The 22,330-nt window shown below is 46.3% G+C and overlaps 1 protein-coding gene across 2 annotated transcripts in view; it reads left to right on the forward strand.

The window, feature by feature from the left end:
* The window catches only part of PRIMPOL (primase and DNA directed polymerase), a 497,760-nt gene that overhangs the window by 82,629 nt on the left and 392,801 nt on the right, over positions 1-22,330 (forward strand). For both annotated transcript variants that reach the window (XM_086962483.1, XM_086962482.1), the window contains exon 3: positions 20,280-20,374. In XM_086962483.1, the coding sequence (XP_086818609.1) occupies positions 20,280-20,374 (95 nt within the window). The remainder of the gene's footprint in view (positions 1-20,279; positions 20,375-22,330) is intronic.

Here is a 22,330-nt window from a genome sequence, read left to right on the forward strand (position 1 = left end):
ATCGCTTACAGCATTATATCTCAATGCTAGGTCTATACCCAACCATGCACTAGAACTTTGGAGCCTTCTGGAGGCCGAAGACCCTGATATTTGTTTTATGACTGAAACATGGCTTTACAGCCATGCTTTTTCTGATGTCACTATAGCTTTCCCCCTTCAGTACCATCTGACCAGGCTAGACAGGGAAGCTGGTAGAGGTGGAGGTATTGCAGTGGCTACTAAGGCCCCCCTTGAGATCACTGTACTAGAGTCCTTTACCACCACGATGATCGAGATACTAATATTAAATCTCCTGAAACCGACACTTGGAGAGGAGCCTTATTTTACAGACCCCCAGGTCCTAAAGCGAAATGTGTTAATCACCTATTGGAATTGGTAGTGCCACATGTACTAGCCACTGATAATGTTATCCTAATTGGAGATTTTAACTATCATGCCGAGCAATTGTCTGACCCTGACCCTAGCCACCTAGTTGGAACAATAAAAATATTCGGATTGGCTCAGAAGGTAGTAGACCCTAGACATTTAGCCGGTCACACTCTAGACTTAATATTCACAAATTCCTCCAAACTGACTATTGATCTATCCTCTCCATTATTATGGACGGACCATCATCTTTTAAAATTCTGCATGCCTATTAATCCCTGTAAGAAACCTGGACTGAATAAAACCACTTTGATTCGGCCCAGGTGTAAACTAACACCAGATGCCTTCTCAGACCATTTCAAACCACAGCAGATATGCCATACCGACACTGTGGAACAGGCCGCAATTATTTTAGAAGACTCCATCATATCTGCATTGGACATGGTTTCCCCTTTAGCCAGGGTTAAAATAAAAAGAAAAGCTTTGCACTGGTTCATAACAACACTAAAAACTGTGAAACAAATTTGTAGAGCAACCGAACGTCAGTGGAGGAAAAACAAAACCGACGAAGTTCGTAGGAACTACAGACAGTTTCACCTTAGTTACATAAAAAACGTTAAACTGGCAATACATTCGTACTTAACTTAGTGGATAAACAATGCATTACACTCCAGCAAGGAACTATATTAAATATTGAAAGAGTTCACATCCCCTCAAGTTGAGCGGTCTTCCATCCTTCCAACCCAAGAATGGGTAGATTCAGTATCTTCCTTCTTTGACAATAAAATCAGAACCATTTATTCATCTTTCCCCCAATACGACGCAGATTATCATCAGCAAATTAGTAGCATGTCCATGTCACCCCCACTGTCAGAAATAAATGATGTGCCCTTGCTGTTGGAATTTGAACCCCTAACCGTCACTGAAGTGTTGGGAGACCTAACCAAGATTGAATCAGGCTCACCGGTTGACCCCCGTCCACCCCGCTCTTGTTCAAAAATGATGCCCCAATTTGCAAATACACTAACTGCAATCTTCAATATGTCATTAGAGCAATCTAAAGTTCCCACTAGATGGAAACATGCCCAAGTCAAATCTATTCTTAAAAAACCTTCGGCTGACCCTGATCTACCAGTTAAATATTGTCCCATCTCATTGTTACTTTACTTTGGGAAGGTGTTAAAACATCTAGTCAACAAACGCCTCACTGCCCATCTTGAGAACCATGGTCTCCTGGATCCCTCACAATCGGGTTTCCGCGCCGCTCATAGCCCGGAAACTGCAGTTGTTGAGATCACTGATAACATCAGGCTCCCACTGGATAAAAGAGAATCAGCAACGTTGGTTCTCTTGTACCTGTTCTCAGCCTTAGATACCATCTCCCACAGTATCCTGAAACATCGACTGTGGGAGGTGGGAACCAGAGGAAAGGCCCTAGATTGGTTTGAGAACTATTTAGCTGACCGCTCTACCACCTTTCTCGTAGACTCTATAGCCTCATGCAGTCGACCAGTCAGTGTAGGTGTCCCACAGACCAGTCAGTGTAGGTGTCCCACAGGGCTCCATTCTTAGCCCCATGTTGTTTAATCTCTATTTAACACCTTTATCTGGTATCATCAGATCATATGGTTTTGAAACCGTGTCATATGCCAACGACATTCAGTTGCTTGTCACCTTTGTTCCTGATTACGTCGACACACAATCTTGTTTCAAAAACTGTATGGTTCAGGTAAATGATTGGATGGGTAGAAATAAATTACAACTAAATGGTAGCAAGACCGAGATCATCCTGTTTGGCAGAGCAGAGGAATTCTGTCACAAGATTGGTGGCCCCCGGCATTGGGCCCATGTCCTTCTCCCGAGCTAGCAGTACGCAACCTTGGAGTTACCATCAACAGTTCATTGTCTATGAAAACCCATGTCAACCAGGTACTCAGTGCCTGCTATGGGATCATGCGTAATCTTTGCAGAATTTTTAAGTGGCTACCCATGGAAGCCAGGAAACCTCTGGTGCAGGGTCTCGTTATCAGCCGACTGGATTATGGGAATGCTTTGCTGGTGTCACTCAATGAGGATCTGCTTTCCAAGCTTCAGATTCTTCAGAACACTGCTGTCGGACTCATTCTCAATCTCCCTTCCAGATCTCCTTCCGCCACAAACCTTAAAACCCTTCATTACCTTCCGATTCGGCAAAGAGGCCATTTCAAAATCCTATGTCTTACACACAGGACAATGTATGACACCGGCCCAAGATATCTAGCAAAAAAACATCAATGGTATACGCCTGGAAGATCTTTAAGGTCCGGTACCAAATAGTACCTTTTTCAGCCTTGCATTCGAACTTCTCGAAATGGAGGCTGATCGTTTTCCTACTTGGCCCCTATGTTATGGAATAAGCTACCATCACACCTATCATCCATAGTTGACCATAGATGCTTTCGCAGAGAACTAAAAACTTGGCTTTTTCCCAAGTAAGCCTGGTTTCACTGTTCTTGCTGCCGTCCTTATTGCTGCTGTTGTTTCCTAGCGCCATGAGACCTTCCCGGTGATATGTGCGCTTAACAAGAACATCTGACATTGACATTGCCTCGACTGTATTTAGTAACTTCACGGTGGACAAGCCCATCCCTCTCACCTGTCCCGACCCCTCCCTCGTCTTCTTCCGTTTACCCCTAGCCCCACCAACATGAAACCACACCCACCAAAACCACTGGTGCAACTAAAAACAAGATTCTTAAGTAAACCTGACCACAAAAATCCAAACCCGCTGTACCAAAACAACCTATCCTGATCTATCACCAACTTGAGCTCGTGGATTACCTTTTGCACAGACACCCTGCCACCGCCACTTCACGGACCAGACCATAAGCAACCTGGTTCACAGATAACTTTTAACTTACCAAACGGCACTTCAACCAGCTGGAACACCAATAGAGATACAACCACAAGGACCACACAAAAATAACTGCATATCAGCCCTCTGATACTACCACCAGGGACTCCGATCCACCAAATTCTCAACCCTGACAGAACGGATCAAAAACGGTTCCAACAACTCTAACCTAATCTTCTCCATAGTGAAGGATTTCACTGCACCTGCTGCCAGCTCCATGACTGCACCCCTCACAGGAACTCTGCAGCTAGCCCTTCCAATACTTCAGCAACAAAATGAGCACAATATACAGCAACTTCGCACCCCAACCGGGTGTCTCGACCCTTGCAACCCTCCTGCCGGATGAGAAGAGCATAACCAAAATACTTCAGACTTGCTAGCCAGTCAGCACTTGTCAGGTACCCCACAAGACTCACCTGGGTTTGTGAAGCAATCCCGCAGAGACGACACAAACCACCGCCCCTAGTCCCAACAAACCCCAGCGGGGAGTAATACCCGACAAGGATGAGATGGATCCAGGGATGGGGGCCAAAGGAACCAGGGAAGTGGCTTTGGTGGTAGGGACGTTGGGAAGGGTCTTGGCACAGCTGAGGGAACAAGAAATGCCTGATTAGGACTAGGTGCTACACTCGTGCTGAAAACACCCCACAAGACACATGCAGACAGGAGCCCCTGTTTCTGACACCCACCACAACTCGTTGTTCGGGTTGACTCAATGAAGAGGTCTGTGAAGTGTCGTCCAGGAGCCTTACGTCCTTGGTAAGGAAAACGAAAATAAGGCGCTCCCGCGCCAGGACCACCAAAGAACCAAAAGAAATCAAAGGAAGGCGCTCCTGCACTGACTGCTTTTCCAGTCATAGCGCCGGGACGCCCCTTAGCTGGGGCAGCTGTGCGCTCAAAAAACTTAGTAACATAACAAAGGGAGTCACGAAAAAGAACTCCAGGGTAAGCGCTATAGCGCGGCTCATATGTACAATGATCATACGCTTTAGGTGTGTAGGAAACAAGCAGTAGCGCTCCTGCGCAACCGCCAAAACAAAGGTATATCCAGAGTACAAAGTCAAAGCGCTCCTGCGCTATGGTCAAAACAACTGAGGAACCAAAGTGCTGAAAGTTAAAGTGCACCTGCGCTTCCTACTGCAAACCGGCAGTAGTGCTCCAGCGCCACTTCCAAACAAAAGGACAAAGGCAGGGATGTAACAGGGAGCCTTCGCAGCTGCTTTCTTAAGATGCTATCAGCAGCGCTCCTGCGCGGCTGACTCCCGAAATACAGCACGGCAATCAGTCACGTAACGCGTGAAGAAAGGAAGCGTTACAGTGACTCGAAGTAGCCGCCCCTCCAGTAGAGCAGCAGAAGACCGGACCTCCGACGTCTGCTGGGCTGAAGCGCGTCTGCTGGGAAGTATCAGAAGCACCGATCCGGCGGGCTTCACGCATTTTAAGCATGTTCCCCCGGAAGTGCTTGGTGTAGACGTTGTGGCGGAGGACTAGACCGGGACACCACTTCCGGCCGGAAGTGAGTATCCCGATGCCTGCATGCATCCTGTGGCGCCCGGGACAGCGGAAAGCCGCCACACGACATCACTCCTTTGAAAACCGTTTGCAGCATGCAGTCCGTTCGCTCAAAAGCCTCTTTAGGCCCTTGTCCAAACTTCATCTTCAATAGACTCTACCCAATCTGAACTGACCTCACTCCAAAACTCAACGGAACTCTTGCCAATGTCACCTTCTGGGATGCATGGATACACCACCACCATACCCTACTGAAACACCTTCTGCAAATCCGAAGACACTAGCAAATTGCAGACCCATCTCTTTACCACCTTACCCGGCAAATTTCTTGGAAAATAACATATAAATGGCTGACCACTTCAACAACCATCTCCTGGACCCTTCCCAATCTGTATTCAGGCCGAATCACAACATAGAGACCACCATCATCGCCGCCGTCAACGACATCAATCTCATAATGAACAAGGGTGTCACGTAGTACTTATCCTACTTAATCCATTGATCGGGATTTATAAAGCGGGGCTAATCACCCGATAGGGTATCCAGGCGCTTGCAGGTCCCAGAGGCTTTTTTCAAACAGCAAGGTCTTGAGGCCTATTCGGAATTCTGGAAATTAGATGATGGCCCGAAGTTGCGTAGGGAGGCTGTTCTGGATCTTTGCTGCGATATGGGAGAAGGAGCATCCTCCACTTCTGCTTTGGTAGATGCGGGAGTATGGGCAAGTGAGAGGGAGGGGGAGCGTAGTCTTCTTGATCGTTGGTGGAAGTTCAGGAGGTGATTAATGCCAGTATCTCCTTTGTTATGTGGAGCCTTGTGTTCATGGGTCAGCAGCTTGATTTGGCATCTCTTTTGTACGGGGAGCCAATGGAGTTTCTTGAGGTGGGGTGTGATGTGGGTTCATTGGGGAAGGCCAAGGCTGAATCTGGCTGCTGCGTTCTGTTTGGTCTGAACTCTCTGTTGGAGGTGTGCGGGATTCCTACCTAGAGGGCATGGACATAGTCCCATCGGGTGGTGATGAGGGCCTGTGTCATAGTGCGTCTAATGTGTAGGGTAGCCACTTGAAGATCTTGCGTAGCAAGTGCAGAGTGAGGAAGCATACGAGACAGCGTTGATCTGTGATATCATGATGAGCTTGTTGTCAATGGTGATTCAGAGGTTTATTGCGCGGCCGGAGGGAGTGGGTGCGGGTCCTGGGGCTGATGGCCACCAGGTGTCATTCCATGTGTTGCTGCTGTTGCCGTAGATCATTACTTCCGTCTTGTCTGTGTTCAGCTGCAGGTAGTTGTTCTTCATCCAGCCAGTTGCCGACGCTTATCATGCATCTGTGGAAGTTAGTTCTGGTAGCAGCGGGTCGTCTGTGAGTAAGAGGATGAGTTGGGTGTCGTCTGCATAGGAAATTACGTTAAGACATGGGATCTGACAATGTTGGCTGGCGGAGCGAGGTCATATATGCCTGGAAGAGCGTGGGCCTGAGGAATGAGCCCTGGGGGACACCGCAGGTGATGTCTTTAGGTACAGAGGTGAAAGGTGGGTGTTGGATCCTCTGGGTTCCTCCCATGAGGAAGGAGGGGATGCATCTGAGCTCGTCCCCTTGGATGCCGATGTGGTGGTGATTTTTGATCAACGTGTGGTGGGATACGGTGTCGAAGACTACCGAGAGGTCGGGGAGGATCGGAGATGCTGTTTCTCCTCTGTGTAGGATGGTTCAGAAGTCGTCAATGGCTGCAATCGTGGCAGTTTTGGTGCTGTGATTGCTGCGGAAGCCGAATTGGGCGGCATCAAGCAGCTGGTTCTGCTCCAGGTGTGTCATGAGTTGGGTTTTGTTTTTCAAATTATTTTCATTACGTTTTTGCAACACATCACAACTAACCACGTTGCATCTTGATGATCTTTTCCAGTACCTTCACTGGAATTTGGAGCAGTAGTTTTTGAGTTTGCTGGGGGCTTTTTTGAGTACTCCTCTGACATCAGCGTGTTTCCAGACGATGGGAAATGTTGCAGAGTTGATAGACTTGTTGAGCAGGTTCGTGAGCTCCTGGTCAATTGTTTGGTTCCCAAGGTTGAAGTTGTGTGGGCATGGATCTGTGGGACCTCCCTAGTAGATAGATTTCATGGTGGAGGTGGTATCCTGGGTGAAAAGGAGGTTCCAAGTGGTCAGTTTGTGGTTCCTGTCGGGTGCAGTTGTTGCATATCTGTATCTGTAGAGGATGTCCGTAGGTGTGGGCGGGAATCAAAGTTTCTGTATATGGTGGCGCTCCTTGCTGTGGAAGAATTTGGCGAGGTTGTCGCACAACTCTTGTGAGGGTGTGAGGTTTTTGCTGGCGACCGGGTGGGAGAATTCCTTAACAATGTTGAAAGGTTTTTAGGTCTCGCCTGTCGATGCGCATCGAGCAAGCGAGAGTATTGGGACTTATCCACTCTTTCCCCAACTTGCAAGGAATCGTGGCGATTCCTTGCAGTGCCCGTGACTTTTAAGCTCAATGCGCATGCGCATTGAGCTTAAAAGCGCGTGCACGTCCGTCTTGGTTTACCCGCTCCGCCCCCTCCCCTTCCCGCCGTGTCGCATTTCTCCTCCCCCCTCCCCTCTCTTCCCTCCGTCTTGTTTGGTTGTCCCTCCCCTTCCCGCCGTGTCGCATTTCTCCTCCCCCCTCCCCTCTCTTCCCTCCGTCTTGTTTGGTTTATTTTACCCGCTCCGCCCCCTCCCCTTCCCGCCGTGTCGCATTTCTCCTCCCCCCTCCCCTCTCTTCCCTCCGCCATAGCCTTCATGGTCTCTCCCCCTCTGCCATACAGCCCCAGCAAGTCCGTTATGAAAGGGAAACACTTCTATTTTCCCACAAGTATTGCTCTGCAGTAAGGAGCCTCAGAGAGTCAGACGGCGTGTCTCAGTTAATCTTGCGCCGCCTGCGATTTCCTCAACCAGCACCCAGCGCCGGTCAGCAGTCTCACGCCTCACAGCCACCAGTCAGCCTCCGTCCTCGGTGCCTCCACACCATTGTTGCTGCGTAGCAGGATCGGTACAGCGCTGCCACCTCACCTCTCAATGCTGTAGGTCAGGGCGCAAGGTGCGTGTCCCAGCGGCCACTCCAGCATTCAGCACCTCCTCGCCTCACCGCCTCGGTCTGCCTCTCACCTTCGCCGGCATCAGGCCTCCGCCCGCATCCCATAACTGCCATCTTGGGAGCGTAGTGCACCACAGGAAGGTTAAGGCGATCTCGCCCTCCAGACTTCTCCCCCAGGACTGCCGCCTCTGCAGTTTTCCGCTGTGAGTCTGCACGCCGAATCGCCTCCCAGCCGCTCACAAACAGAGTGCACATCTCCCGTTGCCGCAGCCGGTGGAAGTCTCCCCCTCAGTGCGCTGCCGTCATTTTAGATGCGCAGCGCCCAGCGCTCAATCGGGTGATTTTGCTGCACTTACACCCTTGTAACAGCACCAATGCGCCCCAGCAGCAGTCCAGCTCATGCACCAGGATTTCCGCAACCAGTTTTGCAGTAAGGGGCCACCTTAGAATCGCCAACCCCTCACCCTCAACCCCTCACCCTCACTCACTCACCCTCAACCCCTCACCCTCAAACCCTCACCCTCACTCACCCACCCTCAACCCCTCACCCTCACTCACTCACCCTCAACCCCTCACTCTCACTCACTCACCCTCACTCACCCTCAACCCCTCCCCCTCGACCCCTCCCCCTCAACCCCTCAACCTCACTCACCCTCAACCCCTCACTCACCCTCAACCCCTCACCCTCAACCCCTCACTCACCCTCACTCTCACTCATCCTCACTCACCCTCAACCCCTCACCCTCACTCACCCTCAACCTCACTCACTCACCCTCAACCCCTCACCCTCAACCCCTCACTCACCCTCACTCGCACTCAGCCTCAACTACTCCCCCTCACCCTCACTCACCCAAAACCCCTCACTCACCCTCACCCTCACTCACCCTCAACACCTCACTCACCCTCACTCACCCTCACCCTCACTCACCCTCAACACCTCACCCTCAACCCCTCACCCTCACTCACCCTCACTCACCCTCACCCTCAACCCCTCACCCACCCTCACTCACACTCACCCTCACTCACACTCACCCTCAACCCCTCACCCTCAAACCCTCACCCTCACTCACCCACCCTCAACCCCTCACCCTCACTCACTCACCCTCAACCCCTCACTCTCACTCACTCACCCTCACTCACCCTCAACCCCTCCCCCTCGACCCCTCCCCCTCAACCCCTCACCCTCACTCACCCTCAACCCCTCACTCACCCTCAACCCCTCACCCTCACTCTCACTCATCCTCACTCACCCTCAACCCCTCACCCTCACTCACCCTCACTCACCCTCAACCCCTCACCCTCACTCACTCACCCTCAACCCCTCACCCTCAACCCCTCACTCACCCTCACTCTCACTCAGCCTCAACTACTCCCCCTCACCCTCACTCACCCAAAACCCCTCACTCACCCTCACCCTCACTCACCCTCAACACCTCACTCACCCTCAACACCTCACCCTCAACCCCTCACCCTCAACCCCTCACCCTCAACCCCTCACCCTCAACCCCTCACCCTCACTCACCCTCACTCACCCTCACTCACCCTCACCCTCAACCCCTCACTCACACTCACCCTCACCCTCACCCTCACTCACCCTCACTCACACTCACCCTCACTCACACTCACCCTCACACAGTGCAATAGTTCTCAGACCATTTCAGTTAGAGCTTTTAGAAATGTTTATGGCTTTTTTTATTTGTAATACTTTAGCATTGGCTACAGGAAACAAAAATGCTAAACATTTACAAAAAAAACCCATAAACAATTCTAAAAGCACTAACTCTAATGGTGCGAGACCTATTACATTTCCAATGCTTGTTTGATTTGTTGGAGCTTGTTTCGATATGTGCTGCAAGGACTGTCTTCTTTGGTGCCCTCAGCAGGCAGTGGTGGAGGTTGAGGAAGGTCTTGAAGGCTGCCCTGTCAGAGGTGTTCTTGCTGGAGTACCATCTCCTCTCCAGCTGTTTGCTGTCTGTTTCGTTTCACTGTTCTAATTTCTTGGGTGTACCAGGTGGTGGCCTTTTTGAAAGATTTTCTCTGGATGTTGCTCTTGATGTGGACGGTGCTGTCTGCGCAATTGGTGATCCTGGTGTTGAAGTTCTTCACTCCCTGTTCGAGGTTGGTGGCGGTAGCGGGGTTGGAGGTGTTGAGGTCATGCATCCAGCAGGGCATCCATCCAACCTCTGGTGAGGGGCACTGGTGGTCTTGGGAGGTGGCGGTGCGGGGCTAGAGATTCTGAAGTGAACAATGGAGTGATTGGTCCATTTGAGTTCTGTGATGTTGCTGTATTTGGTGAAGTTGCTTGAAGTGAAAATGCGGTTCAGTGTTTAAGTTCATGGACAATCTGGGTTAATCCGAGGTTGCTCCATAGTGTTGAGGAAGTGCGCAGTGTTGTCATCAATGTGGAAATTTAGGTCACCGAGGAAGATTTAGTTTTCGCAATCTAAACCTAGAGGTGCAAAGAAGTCTGCAATGCTGTTGCAGAGCAGGAGCGCGGGTCTGTAGTCTGTATGCGAGGGTGTCTCTGATGGTTGTCTTGTTGCCCAAGTGAAGCTTTAAGTTGAGTTGTTCCATAGGGTTGCTGCTGTTGTCGGTGGTGGTGGTGGTGTACTTTATGTTCTCTTTGTGGATGATGGCTGTTCCTCCTCCTGGCTTGGCTTGTCCTGGTGAGTGATTTTATATCCATCGGGGATTGCTGTGGCAATGTCTGTGGAGGATGTGGAATTGAGCCAGATCTCGGTGAGGAAGGCGATGTCTGGTGAGAGGGTGGCGATGAGGTTCTGTAATTTGGTGGAATGCTTGCATAATGAGCATGTGTTGAGAAGGGTGCATGCAAGTTGGTGTTTTTGTTCAAGTGCCTTGTTTGCCCTAAGTTGGCTGGATATGCCCAGACAAAGGTCCCTTGCTCACTTTGCCACTTGATTCAAGCTAGCCTGGCTGGCGAGGGCTGTTAGCCCGGAACCGGCCTCAGGATGCTTGTTTCCGATCCAGGGAAGACATGGCTCGGGCTGGACTGTTCCTATGAGGCACAGGGTCAAGACTGATTTGCATATAGCTGTGTCTGAACTGGGGTGGTGAAGTGAGCTAAAGAACGATGATGGATTGAATCCAGATCTGTAACTGGGGGTGAGTGTCTGAAAAGTTTCAGTGCTCCGTCCATCATCTCCTTGTGTTTGCTTTGTTCAAGTGGTGTCTGTGCTGTGCTCAGGGTGGGGGTGGTCAGTGAGCTGATGTGTGTGCTGTGGCAGGTGAAGTCGCAGTGGGTGCAGGCGAAAGGTCCTACTATGCAGCGTGGATCGGTACAATGTTTGTTGCAGCATCCAAGGTTGAGTGATGGTATATCTTCAGGCATGGGAGAGCTAGGGGTCGAGATGCTGGGCACAGTCCAGGCGCGGACAGGCTTGCCTTTGGTGCGCCTGCTGCATGGTTGCATTGTGGCCTGCATTAAGTACGTCCTGGGTTGGGTAGAGCTTCTGCTGGCAGGAAGAACGGTGAGTGGGGAAAACGCCGGCGAGAAATCCGACCTCTGTGCCGTGTTTGAAACAGTCTCCCACCCCATCCGCATCCAACGTCTTCACAAGACTGAAATACACTGATCCGCACTCAGATGTATCAGCTCCTTCTTAACAGGTCGCACACAGTCGGTCAACCTGGCCCAAAACACCTGTTCTGTCTCCAGCCTGATCAGCGATGTCCGCTAGGCTCTTCAATCAGCCCCACGCACATCAATGTCTACACGGTCCAAGCCCACTGACTTAACATCATCTTGTACGCCGATGACACCCAGCTTATTGTGTCTGACACTGGCAACCCCCCGATGAAGTTCACCAACTGCATGTCCAAAGTAGCAGACTAGTTGAACTGCTTGAAGCTCAACTCGTAACAGACCAGAGGTGGTACTTTTCGGGAAAGACATTTCTCTCTGGTCCTCAGTCTGGTGGCTCTCAGAGTTGGGACCCACACCCATCCTGTTGAAGCAGGCCAGGAACCTTCGGATCATGGTCTACAGTCAAATCTCAATGACCAACCAAGTTAACACGTTCGCCTCCTCTTGCTTCCGCACCCTCAAGCACCTCAGGAATGGCTTCCGCTTAACACCTGTAGAACCATTAACACCTTGCATGCTCATGACGAGCTCAGCTCGTCATGAACTCACATGCGGGGATAATTCCCCTGCTGTGCTGAACGTTCTGTGGAAACGGGCATGGTCATGACGAGCTCAGCTCGTCATGAGCACAGCGCCACTGTGCAGCGTGACGAGCCGAGCTCGTCACAAGCACTGTGGCGCTGCGCGCAGCCCCTCTCCCCCCAGCACCGCGGGGGAATTGGCCCCGCTGCGAAGGGGTTAATAAAGCCCTGATCACGAGCAAACTGGACTACAGAAACATACTATACTTTTGTATCAGTGCACAGCTCACCAAGAGGCTCCAGGTTATCCAGAAAGCAGCAGCCAGACTTGTGCGCAAACTCAAACCTAGCATGCACATATCCACACACTTCAAAGACCTCCACTGACTCCCTATTCACAGATGCACCCATTTCAAACTCCTCAACCACATATAAAACACTGCACACCCAAGGTCTTGCATACACTAGCAGCGGCATCAGCTTCCACACAGCGACCAGAGACACCTTTGCTCTGCCAGGTTCATGCTCGTCCATGTACCAAGTATCCAAAGAGCCGGCACCCACACCTTCTGATTCTGAATCCTGGAACGACCTCCCCTGCACATCAGAGCCCCCACTTCATGCTCACAATTCTGCAAAAAACTGAAAAGCTGGCTGTTCGAATAGGTCCGAGTCAGGGTGGCACCACAGCCTCAAGCCACCAGCATACCCTCACATGCAGGTCATACCAATACACATCAGATGTTATGTTATGTTATAGATGATTTGTAGCGCGCTGATACTTGGGAGTGTCCTGGCGCGTAGGTAGGCTAAGGCTGTAGAAAAAAGAAAGAATGAGGGTGTGTAGTGATGGCTTATATCTTTAAATAGAACCTTGTCATGTAATGTGGAATGTTTTCATATGAACGCACTTTGTAGATCTGATAGCGGTTACTGGAGACAGAGGGTATTCTTATCTCGACTTCACCTCCAGCTGCATGTATTTATTTTCACTCGTAATTAAAAACTTCTACATTCAAATCTACTTGAAGTCTCGTGTCTACTCAACCTTCTGGGAAATGATACTACAATTTTGGCGACATGGATGGTGATTTTTCTTAAAGAAATTACAACCGGATATTTATTAAAAAGAAACTTCAAGATTTGGATACGAGCTGAGCGCTGTTTGGATACATATGGTGGAACTTTCTTCGCTAGTATTTTTGAAAACTGAGAGACTTTCTTCGTGAGTACCCATCAAGAAATGAATGCATACAATTTGTTCTGCATTTTTATTGGACAGTTCATGAACTTTGGACTGAGAGACTTTATTTTTTTTAAAGAAAAATTTGATTGGGATTGGTTTAAACATTCTCGTGAACTTCTTGCACTGGATTGTATGGGCTAAGAGGGAGAAGAGTTTGGCAAATTCAATCTCAAAGGTACGTTTTCTACCAAGTGTTTACCTTTAAACTTGGCCTCATAATGTCTTTCTGGCAGCGTGTTTGGCTTCAGAACGTCCTTTGTGCAGTGATTGGAGCATCATGACGCCATCATCTTCAGCGCGCTCATGATTCCATGGAGAGTTCAATTGACGTACCGATGTTCAAGTGACGTCCCCACGTGAAGCGTAGCATGATTACGTCTTCACGTATCCGGCGGCCATCTTTAAACAGTAAGCTACGGTTTCCATGGTAACCACTCCGAAGATTTCCAAGCGCCAAGTTCTCGTTTTCTCCACGATATTTTGGGTATCGAAATTCTCAAAGGACTAGCGGTATTTACAATTTTCCCCATATTTTCTTGAGGAATACATGCAGCTGTTGTTTCACGAAGACACTGTTCACGAAGTTGTTGTTTCAAACATCTAACAAGGGTGGTGTTAGGTGACTTTTGTTTTCACAAAGACATCATTCACGAAGTGGTTGTTTCCGATAACTAACAACTTTTCCTTTCAGCTGTTTGTTCTCCTCATATCATTCAATTATGCCTTTGGAAGCTAGCGGTTAACAAGCAAATCCAACAGGGGACAAAAGCTCATCGAATTTACAAATCAATTCACCGAAGGAATTTTTATCAGTCCCTGGAGAACCTGTCGTCGCTTGGTTGGATTGGGAAAAAAAAAAATATATGGTTGGATTGGAAAGCATATTTTTTAAATTACATGGCTAACTTAGAGGATGTCAACGGTACATTTTCACCTGAAAGTAAGAAGAGGATGTTGTTATATTCACTTGGTCCAGAGGGATTGTGCATTTTTGAAGAAATGCATACTCATGACAGAACTGAAGGAGACTTAGATGTGTTTAAAAGTGCTTTATTAGATTTGGATGACCATTTTTCTCCCTCAGTATTTATTGCTGTTACTAGACATGCTTTTCTCCCCAGGAAACAAGGGAAAAATGAGTCCGTGGAGGAATTCGTGTCAGCTTTAAAAAAGTTAGCAAGGAAATGTGAATTTGCTCAACTACACGATGATCTAATCCGTGACAAAAAACAAAACGTTGCAGGATAAGTTATGGGTTGAGGGAGATAAATGTCCTAAGGATATAATTGTCCTAGTTAAAAAAGCAGAATTGTCTGATCGTTGCGCCAAAGCTACGTTATCGCACAATATCAAGATTCCAGAACAAATAGTTGAGAAGGTTGTTGAAAAGAAGGCAACATATAAAAGTTATAAGCCTAACAAGTATGAGAAAGGGAAAACTGATTTACGTGATAAAAGGAAATTGGAGGGCAATGAGCAAAAGAAATTTAGTAACGTAATTTGTTATAGATGTGGCAGCTACTCACATGCAGCTACATTTGAAAAATGCCCTGCCAGACCTGCAAAGTGTTTGGAATGTGGATTGGTGGGTCATTTTTCGAGAGTGTGAAACAGGAAGAACAAGAAAATTTCACCAAAAAAAGTAACGTATGTTCAACACGAGGATGATACCTCTGTGTCAGAGTTGGATGATGATGATGTTCAAGTGAACTTAATTCAAAAGAAAAAGGTAGTCTTAAATATCATCTGTGACCTATCGTCAAAACCTTTGTGCCACATCTCATTAGGTGGTATCACAGTTCAATTGGCTGATGATTCGGGTTCACCGTTCACTATAGTGCCTCAAAAAATGTGGGAGAACCAATTTGGAAAAAATAGGAGAATGGCTGGAACCCAACGATGTTGCTGCAGAGGGCTATACAAGCGGAGAAATTGAAATGTTAGGGTTTAGAACTCTCATTTTTAAGTTTAAAGAAAGGCAGGCTACCGGGAAATTGTATGTGGCAAGGGTTGGTCCACCGGTACTAGGGTGGAAAGACCAAAAGTTACTGGATATCATTCTCAATCCAAACAGTAAGGAACAGGTGTTAGTTTCATGTGAAAGCGTGGATACCAAGAAGTGGGTAATACAAGAGTTTCCTGAAGTGTTTGAGAATCGCATGGGGAAATTGAAAGGTTTCACTCATAAGATCCGTTTAAGGGAGGGTGCTATTCCCAAGATTCACAAAGCTAGGAACATTCCATTTATCATCAGGGAGGAGGTCAAGCAAGAGTTGGATAAGATGTTGGCAAACAAAGTTATAGAGCCTATTGAAGCTGCCGAATGGGTTTCGCCTTTGGTCGTAGCCCGAAAATCCAATGGTCGAGCCCGTTTGTGTGTGGACTTAAGGTATCTTAACGATAATATTGTTGTGGACCAATTTCCTCTCCCTAGAATCGATGAAATGCTTTCTCTTACACAGAATGCCAAGTGGTTTTCCACTTTGGATCTCTCCTCTGCGTATCACCAGTTGGTTCTGGATAAGCAGAGCAGACAATTAACTTCATTCTGTACTCCATTTGGATGTTCTAGATTTATTCGTATGCCGTTTGGGTTGGCATCGGCCGCTGCAGTTTTTCAGAGGCTGATGTCGAACCTATTCAACCACATTCCTGAAGTAGTTGTCTTACAAGACGATATTCTGATCATGGGCAAAGACAAAATTCATCATGATACTTTATTAAGGGAAGTTTTGTCCATCCTCAGAAATAATGGTTTGATTGCTGAAGGCAGCAAATGTAAATTTTCAGAAAAACATGTTACTTATCTATGAAATTGATGGGTCAGGAATCAAACCAAAAAGCTCTTTAGTGGAAGCAATTTTGAAATCTCCTTCTCCCAAGTCAAAGGATGAGTTGAGGTCCTTTCTGGGCTTGGCAGAATTTTATGCAAAATTCGTAAATAATTTCTCAAGCAAGACATATGACATGCGCATCTTAATGAAAAACAAAGTTCCTTTTTATTGGAGTGATAATTGACAAAAGTCCTTTCAGACCATTACGGAGTCTATTGCACAAGCTCCTGCATTACAGGGTTTTAATCCTGTGGCTGATTCCATTGTTACTACTGATGCAAGTGGTACAGGCTTGGGAGGCGTATTATCACAAATAAACAAGGAAGGTAAAGAAGTAGTGGTTGCTTTTGCGTCTCGTTCGCTGTCCCCGACAGAAGAAAAATACTCTGTCATAGAAAGGGAAACACTAGCGTGTGTGTGGGCAATGGAGTATTTTAGAAAATTTATTTGGGGAAAAAATTTCTATTAAGGTCAGACCATAAACCTTTAACCAAATTACTGACTACAGAAGGTCTTTCCAGAGCATCGGCTAGAATATCCAGGATGTCAATGAGAATCCAAGATTTAGTTTATAATGTACAGTATGTACCGGGGGCAAAAAATGTCATTGCTGATTTTCTCAGTAGGCATTCCTTGCCTCTCAAAGAAGTTGCATCAGATCCGTGGAGTGATTGGTGTGTTGCTGCGGTATTTGAAGCCACTCCTAGTCTCTCAAAGATTATGTGGGAGCAGGAATACAAGAAAGACGAGGTGTTGCGTGATGTTTCTAACAGAGTCATTCAGGGATGGTGTAAGAATGACAAACTTGATCCCAAGTTTAGACTATTTTGGGAGGTCCGAGATGAATTGGCTTTGGATGGAGATTTTTTGTGTAGATCTGGAAGAATCATACCTTCTTTAGGCATGAGAGGGAAGATACTTGATTTGGGCCATGAAGGTCATCCAGGAATCTCTAGAACCTTGAAGAGTGTTAAAATGTTATATTGGTGGCCTGTAGTTGATTTAAGCTTTGAGAGACATGTTCGCAATTGTATTCAGTGTGAAATTTCTGATAAAACACAGAAAACTCTTAATCCACCGTTGTCGTCATTAGAGTGTCCTAGTTTGCCGTCGCAAAGTGTTGCTTTGGATATCATGGGACCCATAACGTGGCAAGATGATGTGGTTAAGTACATTTTAGTGCTTGTTGATTTATTTTCGAGATGGCTTGAGGTGGAGGTTGTAACTATAAGGTAGATGCACAAAGTGTAATTAGATTCTTAGAAATGTGTTTTTAAGAGAGGGTTTTCAGGCCTCCATTCTGACAGATAATGGTGTCCAGTTTAGATCAGATTTGATGAAGAGCTTTGTTACCAGTACAGGCATTGAGCAAAAATGTACTGCACTGTATCATCCCAGGGGCAATTCTGTAGTGGAGAGAGTGAATAGAATGCTCAAAGGTGTATTACAACTAGCAAAAAAGAGTAACAAGAACTGGGATGATGAATTATATAAATTAGTGTGGTCATATAGAATTACGGAACACGACACTGTTGGTGAAAGCCCTTTTTGTTTGATGCGGGGCAGATTTCCTCATTGCAAAATCAACCCAGGATGGATTGGTAGAAGTAGGAAGGAGGATTGGGACTCTGATAAATTCAGACAATCTATTTTGAAATCACAGTGTAAGAATAAAAAGTATTATGATGAAAAGCATGGTACTAAAGAGGTGAATATCAAAGTTGGGCAATTGGTTTGTGTTAAGTCAGCCAGGAAAACAGGGAAATTGCAGTCTAAGTTTTCTGAGCCCAGAACAATCACTAAAGTTATGAGAAATACTGTGGAATTGGATGATGGCACGATCCACCATATGAGTCGAATTGCTTTGGCAGGGAACATCTGTATGGAAGGATTAGACAGTAGTAGTTTAAAAAGAGATTATTGGTGGTTAGATGTTTCTTCGCAGTTTGAAAAGGAGGATGGTGAGTGTCAGGTTTGGTGTTAGATGATCCTGTTCAGACACAAACAGGGGATGGATCAGGAACTCTTATTTCTGTGGGCTCACACAGAGAGTTGATTGGTGAAAATCCAGACTCACACAGTGAGTTGGTTTGTGTAGGTCCAGATTTTTCTATTGGTGAAAGTAGTCCTGACACTCTTGGTATGCGTGACTCGCAACATGGTGAGTTGTCTGACCAGCCACCTGTAGAAGGTTCTAACCCACAGGAGAATGTCAATGTAAATAAAAACTGTGTTTCTGTAAAACATACCAGACACAGAAGGGAAATTGTTGCTCCTAAAAGATTTGAGAATTTTATTCGTTATTGAGTATGATATGTATGTTTACAAATATTTTTATTGTGTAGTTTTTGATTTTTGTTTAAGAAGGGGGATGTGTAGTGATGGCTTATATCTTTAAATAGAATCTTGTCATGTAATGTGGAATATTTTCATATGAACGCACTTTGTAGATCTGATAGCGGTTACTGGAGACAGAGGGTATTCATATCTCGACCTCACCTCCAGCTGCATGTATTTATTTTCACTCGTAATTAAATACTTCTACATTCAAATCTACTTGAAGTCTCTTGTCTACTCAACCTTCTGGGAAATGATGCTACAGGTTGCTTAAGAAGGGTGGTTAAAAAGATGAGTTTTGAGCAGTTTCTTAAAGATGCGGAGGTCCTGAGTATGGCATAGGCTGTCCGGAAGGTTGTTCCAGCGAATGGGGGCTTTGGATGAAAGAGACTGGCCCCAGCCTAATACGACGGAAGCGTGGCACGACCATCCGACGATGAGAGGCAGAGCGAAGTGTGCAGCTATGTGTATAAAAAGCAAACCGCTTCCGAATGTAAGAGGGTCCCTGGTCGTGCAGTGCCTTATGAACTAGGGTGAGGACCTTGAACTGAACCCTCTGTGCTAAGGGGAGCCGATGCAGATCACGCAAATGCGCTCTCACACTAGATCTCTTAGAGATGTTGAATACGATAACATACATACATACATACATACATGGATATGCCTCAAAAGACCTAGCTTCCGGGTGTTTTGCTGTTCCAGAACCACCAGGTCTTGGATCCCTGGCAGGAACATGTTCAGTCACCCTAAATTCCTAGGCAGCTACCTCTAGCAGTTTATGAAGTATGTGCCCGTGCTATTATCGATGTATATTTATGGTTCCGATATTTTCGCTTTTCACATGCTTTGATAGTTTGGAGTTGTCTTTGTTGTTAAACCCCTCTACGGGGCACTGAAAACTTGCAATACCAATAAAAATGATTTATTTAAAAAAATGACCTCATCAACGGCAGCTGTCAATGAATACTCCTTTGATGGCAAATAAATAATGTTTCATAACACTGTCTCAAGATTTCCGAGCCCAAGAGCTCCTCCTGTCTAGAGACATGGCAGTTAGTCAGCGTTCACTCTATAAATACATTACAACGATGACTCGGGTTCATTTGCAGCCTTAATAATCTATATTACAATGCCTGGGATGACGTATGCCATCCAGCCACCAGAGCGCACCACAACGGTAATATAGGTGCATTTCTTGAATAATGATGAACATAAGTCAGCTACTAGACATCCACTACTTTTCCTTACCCAGGCAGCAGAGTGGTCACAATTGCGGTAGGTTTTGGGCCACACTCTGCGAGGACTTTGCCCAACTGCCTAATCGCATGCACTTCTGCAGTTTCATAACTTAAGCAAAATAAGTTGTCTTAATACTTGGTTAAGATAATGCATGTTTTTTATCTGGTGATGATTTGAAACATTGTTCCCCCGAGCTCTAGTTGTCTTTTAAACTGTTTCTTGTTGGAATCTGGTGGGGAAAAAGGCATTTAAGAAAGACTACAGCGGATTAACAGGCAGTGTCAGTGAATTTATTCATTCATATGATAGCTTTCTTTAGACTCACTACGGAAGTGTGTGTGGGGGGTGGGGGGAGTGATTGGGTTCCAGGGTTGCTTTTGGTTGACTATTCTGTAGCCATCTGTTTGGTGTTAACTGGGTCCTTACGTAGTAATTAATTATGCAAAAATAGTTTTACTATACAGAGGAAATTACCTTTTAGTGACATAAACCCCCTAGGTGTCCTAAAGCTTTGTGAAAGCTATACATTAGAAACAAACCTACAGAGAAGATATTTGATATGCCAATAACTGGTACCTAATTCTTAAAGACGTATATATGACGTTGGTGTACTTGGTCACTTTTTTCATGTCTAAATAATTCAAAGCTGTATTTTCTTTATAAAGGATGTACATGTGTTTGCATTGGAGAGAGAAAGCAAAGACGTTGGACAAAGAATTTACCTTGTGACTTCGTACACTGAACTCTGGTTTTATTATAAGTGAGTATTTTCTAATAAAATATCTTAGTATGAAATAAATGTTCTCAATTGTTAGGAAATATACAGCATGCGGCTTATTATAAATGCAGATATTATTCTATCAAACCAGAATGAATGAGTGCTGTTTGACGGCATTAACATAAAGGCAGCTTTCTCCAGTATTGACACTTTATAATTGAGATATATTATAATTTGATTGAAAATAGTCAGTTCAGTTTTTCTCCAACACACTTTGCTTATCTTTTATCAGTTCTTCTCTAGTGATTGGAAGAAAAGTTGTGATACTAATAGCCTTATAGTATAGCCGCAATAAGTGAGACAAAGTTGATTGTCATATCCCTTATACAATTTTACTGATAGGCCATTTATTTCCATGGCTTTCCCTCTTACTAGGCTCCTAACAGTCCTACTGATTTCAGTAACCTCAACAAGTTCAAGCAGCACTGTTCTGTTTGGATCTTCCAAATCTGTTGTTTTCCCGGGAATTCAATTGCTGCAACTTCCTTACAAATCATTGTCCCACAGCCCTACACTTTAATGCTTCCTATATATCTGGACAGCTGAGCGTGAGTGGCCAGATGGTTTCACATTAACTGCACGTTTTCCAGCGTGCCTAAGGCCTGCTGATAAGTCTGGTGCTGAGAGTTAAGAACGAGGTGGATATCTTGACTGGCTGGGGACTCTGAGGAAAGTAGGTGCTCTGTTGCCACATGCTGTTGATATCAGCTGAGAGTCACGAGCTCTTCCCCTCCCCCTCTCTGCCTCTTTCCGAACTGACTCCCCAGAGCTGCTCTAAAACATGTATTTTATTTTGTTTAACATCTTTCCTGTCTCAAAACCAGATTATTGTTGTTGCCCTAACTTCTTAATTTTTAAAATACCCGTTTAAGATAAAGTCAAGAATAGGCACGAATTTTGGGGAAATGGGAACGAAAGTTCTTAAAAACTTCAACCATGTGCTGTCTGCCTTTCTTCAACGTATGTCAAGTTGTCTGGAAAGTCAATAAGGGACTCGTGGGATATGGTAAGGTGCCTCTTGGTCCTGAGACAAAAGTGGAAGCTAATAAAAGAAAACCCCATTGAGCAGGGTGTTAGTTCTGGAGAACCCCCTACACTGAGAATATATGATGGCTTAAATTACCTTTTCGAGAGGAGCTTGAAAAGAATCCAGTGGCACCCTCCACCCATCAGTCGATATTTTCAAGATACCATAACGGATACAACGTCACCAAAGTGTCATCGCCCAGATGGAGATCATAGAGGTAGCTGCGATGGAGCACCAGCAATGGTACATCAAGGTTCGGCACAAAAACACAGTTGTGTCTTGACCACTTAGTCGGAAACACCAATGACCCGCAGGCTCTCCTATACCCAGCAGAATCATAGGAACCTATGAAACTCACAAGCTCCTATTTGAACATTTGCATGGGGCAACCCCTGCTTTTGTATATTTCTCGCTTGGCAGCCATCCACCAATCCACAAACCTGGAGGTCACCTTGCTGCCTCATAGTCTGGTTATGTCACGTCTGGCTACTACCAATCCAGTATCTCAATGTAGTTTAAAAAAATATTTGGGGGGGGGTGGATGGTCTCCCCAGATGACCAACACCATAACTCTGGCATTCCATCTTAGACCACAGAGAGCCGCTTACCCACTGTTCACCAGCACTCCGCACTTTCGGGTATTACCAGTACGTTTGGAAGAAGGTCCCCACCATACTACTGCGCCTCAATCATGGGTCTGACTACATACAGCCACACAGTGAGAGTTGCTTTCTAGTGCCATGGATTCGGTGTAAAAACCTCTGATGTATCAGCTATCCTAGGGCCCCATTTTGCCTCCTCATAGTCTGGGTCGCCTAGGGAGCCGGAGTCTACCTGCCATTTAGCTTTCACCTTGCCATTTCATCAGGTGAGTTGTTAGAGTATTTTTTTATATTTGCAAGATCGCTTTA

Source organism: Lissotriton vulgaris, chromosome 3_1, assembly GCF_964263255.1.
Source record: "Lissotriton vulgaris chromosome 3_1, aLisVul1.2, whole genome shotgun sequence".
NCBI lineage: Eukaryota > Metazoa > Chordata > Amphibia > Caudata > Salamandridae > Lissotriton > Lissotriton vulgaris.